Source organism: Heterodontus francisci, chromosome 1, assembly GCF_036365525.1.
Source record: "Heterodontus francisci isolate sHetFra1 chromosome 1, sHetFra1.hap1, whole genome shotgun sequence".
NCBI classification, from domain to species: domain Eukaryota; kingdom Metazoa; phylum Chordata; class Chondrichthyes; order Heterodontiformes; family Heterodontidae; genus Heterodontus; species Heterodontus francisci.
In genome coordinates, this window is record NC_090371.1 from 242319604 (window position 1) to 242328125 (window position 8522).

The following is an 8522-nucleotide window of genomic DNA, read 5'->3' on the forward strand; positions in this document are numbered from 1 at the left end:
TTGCTTGCTGCACCTGCATGTTAGCTTTCAGTGTCTCATGAACAAGGAGCCCCAGTTCGCTTTGGACATCAACACTTCCCATCTCTCACCATTTAAGAAATACTCTACATCTGTTTTTGCTGCCAAAATGGATAACTTCACATTTTTCCACATCATATTCCATTTGCCATGTTATTTCCCATTCACTTAGCATGTCTAAATTCCCTTGAAGCCTCTTTGCATCCTCCTCATAACTCATATTCCCACCTAGTTATGTGCCATCTGCAAACTTGGAAATATTGTATTTGGTGCCTACATCCAAAACATCGATATAGATTGTGAATAGCTGGAGCTCAAGTTCTGATCCTTGTTTAGGACCCCGCTTGTCACAACCTGCCAATTTGAAAATGAGCCGCTTGTTCCTACACTCTGTTTTCTGTCCATTATCCAATTCTCAATCCATGTCAGTATATTACCCCTCATCTCACGTGCACTAACTTTGTTTATTAACAAAATGCTAATTGTGTGGGACCTTATCAAAAGCCTTCAGAAAACCCAAATACACCACATCCACTGGTTCCCCCTTAGCTATTCTGCTAGCTACATTTTAAAAAAATGTCCCAACAGATTTGCCAAATATGATTTCCCTTCCATAAATCCATGTCGACTCTGCCCAATCATATAATTATTTGCTAAGTGTCTACTTATCACATCTTTTATAATAGATTATAACATTTTCCCGACTACTGACAACAAACTAACAGGTCTGTAGTTCCCCACTAGAAGACTCGGTGACACAGTTTAAAAATTAGGCATCTCCCATTTAAGACAGAGATGAAGAGAAACTTTTTCTCTGAGGGTTGTTAGGCTGTGGAATTCTCTTCAGAGAGCAGTGGAGGCAGGGTCATTGAATATTAAGGCTGAGTTAGATAAATTCTTAAATGAAAACAGTTCTGATGTAAGGTCACAGACCTGAAATATTAACTCTGTTTCTCTCCACAGGTGCTGCCAGACCTGCTGAGTACTTCCAGCATTTTACATATAGAATTGCGTGGGATGTGGGAAAAATGGTGGAAGCTGCGCCTACTTCTAGTCCCGTCATTGGGAATGCTGCAGTTATCATAAAATATCGGCTTTTGGTGTCTTCATGGAGGAAGGTACAAAAATCCTCCCAAAAAAGAGAACTAAGGGACCAGTGAGAATGGGAAACTGAAAAAAAATTAGTATTAGTAAAAATGTAGTACTGGAGTAATTAATGGAACTGAAAGTTAGTAAATTATCCGGACCTTATGATTTACATCCCAGGGTGTTGAAAGAGGTGGCTGTAGAGATAGTGGATGCTTCTTCCAAAATTCTATATGTTCTGGTTCCTGCAGATTGGAAGGTAGCAAATGCAACCCCACTATTTAAGAAAAGAGGGACAGCAGTAGTAGGGAAAATGCTAGAAATTATCAAAAGGATGTAATAATTGGACTCTTAGAAAATAATGGTTGGATTGGGCAGAGAGTCTTTCCCTTGTGAGGTCAAGGTGCCACAGATGTAAGGCATTGAGAAAATTCTAGGCATGTTATTCGATGATTGCGACAGCTGCTTTTTTGATACTAAATAATGAGTTCTCAGCATCAAGTAAGTACAGAAAATTCCAGCAAATTGCAAAACAATTCAGGATATATTTGTAATACTTAGTTTAATATATAAGTTAAGACAATATCAGGCACCAGCTTTACAATACACAGAATTATAATAAAATAAATATAAAATTATATTAGGGCAAACATTTCAGAACAATTCTAATTAGAAAAACAAACATTCACAGATCAACTGCAAATATATATTTTAATGACCAGTGCAACATAATTTTTGGAACTCAAATAAGTTAAAAATAAGCCATTTTAGGAGATATATAGAATAAAATAGAAATGGCAATGAATTCAAACAACAAGCATCGTACTGACAATTTGTCATACCGAGCAGTAACTATAATACTGACAATTTGTCATACCGCACAATTCCATTGAGTAATTACATCCTTTAACATCACTACCTGGCAGCAAATGTCAAGAATCTGATTTTAATTGTTATTCAAATTATCCAATATTTCACACCCAATGTCTCACCTGTTGTCAGGTTACTTTGGTGCCTGGGATGTAGTTTGATTAAATAAGAAAATGTTCACATTTCAGTGTTCCAATTGCTAAAATTGTTAAATAAACAATTTTAAACAGTGCATGCCAAGTTAAGCCAAGTTTACATTCATTGACTGCAATGACTCTACACCAATCCAGGGCAGGTAAATGTAAATTCCCAATCTTCTACAGATGTTTTTAGTCTCATGACAATTCGAATTGACCTTCTCTTCAGTGAGATCCATTCGTCTTCTTGGAACTATGGAAAATACAAGAATGAATAAATAAATAAAGTGAATGTTTACAAAAGACAAAATGTTTTAAAAGACATTGAAATCTGTCGGAAATTGATTTAAATAAATAGTCGCTTGGCAGTACAGAACTAGAGAATTACTGAAAATAGAGACATGTTGTTGAATCTTTTCGTCTTGCACTCATCAAGACAACACGCAAGAATACCTTACATGGGTTATTCTTCCGTGTTGTCCTGATGAGTGCAAGACGAAAAGATTCAACAACATGTCTCTATTTTCAGCAATTCAGATATAGTTTCAGTTGGTTAAATATATTTAGTGTTGACTTGAAGCAGAATGAAATATTACATATTTAATAGATATGCAATATTAAATATTTAAGTGCAAGACCACCCTGATGAGACATGTTCGCTCCCTCTAATGTTGAACACTGAGTGTGGTCTTAGCTTGGCAATGTGTTTACAATCTTGTTCCATTGGGGATTTAATTTCATGTTTACTGGCAGTGATTGGTCATTTCATTTAAGCGGCCATTCTTGGAGTATTTGTGAGCTGTTTAACTATGAGGCTATTACAGCCAAACCTGAACCTGTGTTTACCTCATGGCAAAAAACACCCACTTTTTAACAGGGGTGACTGTATAGTGCTCAGGAGCAGGAGCCAGATTTCTTTCCTTCAATAGCCTTCGGATACGGAACCAATGCTGGAAGATTCCAGCTGTAGTCAGCTAATCCAGCAGAAACCAAAAGATCATCACTGGAGCTTACCTGGTCTGTGCTGGTCAGAACCACATCACAAGTTGTAATGCTTCACTGAACCATTGGGGGCTAGGTTTGCAACTCAGCAGTTTGAGTCTGAATACCATTACCAGAAAACTAGCATGACAATTTTACTGAGGTTGGGTTCGACTAAATGTAGAGAAACCCACCAATGTGACTGACTTATACCACACTGTAGTGTTAGATATTGTGATCTGGTACAAAGCTGTAAACTAGGTAAAAGTACAGTGAAAAGAGAAACCGTTTCCTTCTCCCCGTCCCTCACTCCACACAGAATGGAACTTACTGTTTGATCATCCTCTCAATTACTTTCTTCACCCAGTGGGCGACAGGATCCAGACATACTCGATCCATGTGTTTAAGGGTGGCACTGAAAGTGAAGAGTGATATTTATTACAAATCGTCGGTCTTCTCTCTCTAAAAGAGGCTTTAATTCGAGAATTACGGTTGTTCTTCAATACATGAAAGGGAAAGGAACTAAACACTTACATAATTTCTACATTTTCACAGTGAGGACCACTTGGAACAATTTCAATATTCTCCATGTACTTCGGATGGATGAATGTTGAGGATGTTTTGATACACTGACAGCGCAGGTTCATTCCTGTTCTTCCAATCGATGCAGCTGTAAATTTAACCAATTGAAGGACTTTAAGATTTGTTTTTAGATTTGTACTGAGTGCCTCTTTTTCTTATGCCCACTTTCTCAATTGGGACTAAAGTGATATCTATCTCCTATAATCAGTTTCCTGAAGGTCACCTCTCTGATTCCAGTCAATCAGCAAATGATATTGCAGGTTGAAGGGAGAGCTTGCATTCCTGTTGTAATAATTTGTAACACTCAAGTTAACTGAATGAAGAATTAGAGTGTTTTCAATTTTCTGATGCCAAAATTATTTTACTGTTACCTTCAATTTTCCAAATAATTTGACATTCATTCATTGGGTTTAATTTTTCTGGTCCCTGTGTGATGGGAACACAGGTGGGGGGCCTGGCAAAAAAGCAAGGAGCCTTATCGGGACAGCTCCCCATTGCTGTTCCGCTGCTGGGGAGGTTTCCCAGCACCGGCAGGAAGAGGGCTGCAAGGCGGATCAGTTGGCTGCTCTAGCTGATTTGCATAATTAAGGCCACAATCACAGGCCATTTTACGGGGCCACCAACATTTTGTTGATGGCGGAGCACTCCCCTGCCATTTAGGGATGCCGCCCACTACACGGAGGCGATCTCCTGCCTGCAGCCTGTGGGGCCATCAGACCCAGAGGCTCCATGGCCCAAAGAAGGGACACTGGGCAAGAAAGACAACCCCACTGGTGATAATGATGCCCCCGGAGGGGTTTCCCCTCCATCCTGAGGGGCCTACCACCATCAGCCCCCTAAATTTTTATTTTTAAGCACCTGTCCAAGGCTGTCTCAGCAGTGCCCACCTCTCTGTGGTACTGCTGAAACTTCAGAGCTATTGGCCTCTGATTGAGCTGGCAGCATCAGGCAGTCCGCCCGCCGTCCTTAGCTGGACCACAAGCCTACAGGCAGCCAATTAGAAGGCCACCTGCGGTAAAACCACTGCGGCAGCCCTGCTGCTGGCAAGTCCAGGCTCGGAATTTGCTGTTCAGCTCACCGTCAGGGTCTCGAAGCTCCGTGGTACAATTCAGCTCATTAATTCTAATTATATATACTCCCTCATCTGTGGCTATAGTCATAAACAGTTTTTAATGCTGAACTATACTGATATATTTTAATAAATAGTGAATAGGATTCCTTTCCCTGTTAATTTTCATCTACAATGTATATTTGTGGCAAAGCCAGTCAGTGAAATACAGACCCAAATTGATTCCATATAATTATAGATTCTGTATAAATACTGTGAAAACTTTCTTACCTTGTGTGGATAACACATACAGTACAAAGAGAGTGAGAACGTTGAGAGTAATGTTGCTTTTCATTGTGCTTTACTTGTGTGATGATCTTTATCTTCTAGCTGTTGTTGTGCTGCTGCAGCCTGTGACTGACTCATTGCTGTTCACCTGCTGTATTTGTAGCCAGAATTACTTGACTCACTGGGAGAAGTTGACGCATTCTGGAATTTCTCCGGATGTTAAGTATTACAACAGAGCTAATCATTAATAAAATCTATGTAAAAGCCCAATGAAAAGAGAAACCAGTTTGTTAATTACAGTCAATTAGAGCACTTTGATGAGAATTTTAACTATTGCAGCATTAGCCTTTTTTTCCAGCCCCATGTGGCGAAAATAAGCTGTTAATCATAACTGAATATAATGAAAGATTTTCACAGCACCTTGTAATGAAAATATTGCCACATACAATGTAAGTGATATTAAAATCAAAGATAATTTACCAATGAGCCCATCATTGTTATGTGTTTCTTGCTGAATAATATGAATATAAAACAAATATAACGAGTGAAGATTGTGTTCCTTCCTAGAGGTTTTTGTAGTGTACGGAATAATGAACAAGACCCTGAATTTTCAGTGTTTAAATTGGAACCTCAAGCCCCTGTTTCAGCTGTTTATAAATGAGTCCCAACCATTCTCAGGCATCAGACAGGAAGAGTGTTAGCTCTGCCCATCTCCCACCCAATGTGCCCTCCAGGAGAAAAATGTCCCTCCATATCTCGGAGGCGGAAGAAGTGAAAGGTAGGGACAATGCCTGGCAATGCAGATGAGGCAGCATACTGTGGGCCGAGTGCTTGATTCATACATTGTGCAGCCATCCTTTAATTTTGAGTAGGCACCATTAGTGTTCCCTTTTTGCTTTTCCTTTGGCCATGGAACATTTTCTCATTTACTCCCATGAGGGATGCAGTGAGGAGCTGCATTGTTATGATTTGCCACCTACTGCCATGTTTGATCTGAACCAGCGGTTCTCAAACTGGAGTCCACAGACCCCTGGGGATGGTAACTGAGACATTTCAGGCGGGCTGTAACACTGAGTAGCCTTACAGGTGGGTGACATAGGTAACTGTTTATAATGCCGTGGTCAAGAGCAAGTGCGTAATTGGTAGCCAGAGCCATGCTATGTCCCTCCCGTACTCCTGCTTCCCCCACCCCCGCCCCCATGTTCCTGCTCTGTTCGTGCTCTTGGTATCTCCAGGTTCCTGCTTTCTCTGTGGTCCTGCCATCTCCGCACTGTTGCTCCCTCCATGATACTGCTTGCTCTGTGTCCCTGCTGTCTCCGTGCTACTGCTCTCTTCGAGTGGCTGTTTTCTTAGGCTCCTGCTTTCTCCATACTCTATTCTCCCTATGCTCCTGCTCTCTGTCTCATCTCTGCTCCCACAGTGGTTCTTCTCATCCTCTGCTCCCCCAGTGCCTTCTCCACATTCCTGCTCTCTCTGGGCTTCTGCTTTAACTGTGCTCCTGCTCTCACTGTGGTCCTGGTCTCTCTGTGCTCCTGCACCCACTGTGGTGCTGTTCCACCTGGGCTCCTACACCCACTGTGGTGCAGTTCTCCCTGTGCTTTTGGTCTCTCTGGGTTCCTGCTGTCCCTGGGCAGCACAGACTCGGTGGGCCGAAGGGCCTGTTTCAGTGCTGTATCTATAAATAAAATAAGGAAACCAAAACTGCACACAATATTCCAGATGTGGTCTCACCAAGGTCTTGTATAATTGCAGCAAGACATCCTTGCTGCTGTACTCAAATCCTCTCGCTATGAAGGCCAGCATACTATTGGCCTTCTTAACTGTCTGCTGCAGCTGCATGTTTACTTTTAGCGACTGGTGCACAAGGATACCCGTGTCTCACTGCACCTCCCCTTTCCCAATCTATCGCCGTTCAGGTAATAATCTGCCTTTCTGTTTTTGCCACCAAAGTGGATATCCACATTATACTGCATCTGCCATGTATTTGCCCACTCACTCAACTTGTCCAACTCACACTGGGGTTTCTCTGCATCCTCCTCACACTCCCACCCAGCTTTGTATCATCTGCAAACTTGGATATATTACATTTAATTCCCTCATCTATATCATTACTATATATTGTGAATAGCTGGGGTCCCAGCACTGATCCCTGCAGTATCCCACTAGTCACTGCCTGCCACTCAGAAAAAGACACGTTTATTCCTACTCTTTGTTTCCTGTCTGCCAACCAGTTTTCTATCCATGTCAGTACCTTACCCCCAAACCCATGTGCTTTAACTTTGCAAGCTAATCTCTTATGTAGAACCTCATTGAAAGCCTTCTAAAAATCCAAATACACCACATCCACTGGTTCTCCCTTATCTATTCTACTAGTTACATCCTCAAAAAATTCCAGTAGATTTGTCCAGCATGATTTCCCTTTCGTATATCCATGTTGACTTTGTCCGATCATGTCATTGTTTTCCACGTGCTCTGCTTTTACATCTTTTATAATGGACTCTAGCATTTTCCCCATTACTGATATCAGGCTAACCGGTCTATAATTCCCTGTTTTCTCTCTGCCTCCTTTTTTAAATAGCGGGGTTACATTAGCGACCCTCCAATCCATTTGAACTGTTCCAGAGTCTATAGAATTTTGAAAAATGACCTGCAATGCATCGACTATTTCAAGGGCCACTACCTTAAGTACTCTGGGATGTAGATTATCAGGCCCTGGGGATTTATCGGCCTTCAATCCCATCAATTTCCCGAACACCATTTCCCTACTAATACTGATTTCATACAGTTCCTCCTTCTCATTGACACTATGTTCCCCAACATTTCTGGGAGGTAATTTGTGTCCTCCTTTGTGAAGACAGAACCAAAGTATGTATTTAATTGGCCTGCCATTTCTTTGTTCCCGTTATAAATTCCCCTATTTCCGACTGTAAGGGACCCACATTTGTCTTCACTAATCTTTTTCTCTTCGCATATCTATGGAAGCTTTTACAGTCAGTTTTTATGTTCTCTGCAAGCTTACTCTCATACTCTATTTTCCCCTTCTTAATCAATCCCTTTGTCCTCCTTTGCTGAATTCTAAACTGCTCCCAATCCTCAGGTTTGCTGCTTGTTCTGGCCATTTCATATTTCTCCTCTTTGGATCTAATACTATCCCTAATTTCTTTTGTAAGCCACGGTTGAGCCACCCTTCCTGTTTTATCTTTGCGCCAGACAGGAATGAACAATTGTTGTAATTCATCCATGCACTCTTTAAATGTTAACCATTGCCTATCCACTGTCAACCCTTTAAGTAACATTCCCCAATCTATCATAGCCAACTCGCACCTCATACCTTCATAGTTTCCTTTATTTAGATTCAGGACCCTAGTCTCAGAATCAACTCTCTCACTCTCCATCTTAATGAAGAATTCTAACATGTTATGGTCGCTCTTCCCCAAGGGACCCCACACCACAAGATTGTTAACTCATCCTTTCTCATTACACAATACCCAGTCTAGGATGGCCTGTTCTCT

At 41.2% G+C, this 8522-nt stretch overlaps 1 protein-coding gene across 1 annotated transcript; it reads right to left on the reverse strand.

Moving 5' to 3' along the window:
* Window positions 1-1752: 1752 nt before the first annotated feature.
* On the reverse strand, window positions 1753-5122 carry LOC137357413 (interleukin-8-like). The gene is made up of 4 exons (XM_068023793.1): window positions 5014-5122; window positions 3627-3762; window positions 3424-3507; window positions 1753-2364 (listed from the first exon to the last, which is right to left on the reverse strand). Exons 1-4 carry the CDS (start codon window positions 5075-5077, stop codon window positions 2337-2339), a joined length of 312 nt encoding a protein of 103 aa, XP_067879894.1. The 5' UTR covers window positions 5078-5122; the 3' UTR covers window positions 1753-2336.
* Between the last annotated feature and the right edge of the window lie 3400 nt (window positions 5123-8522).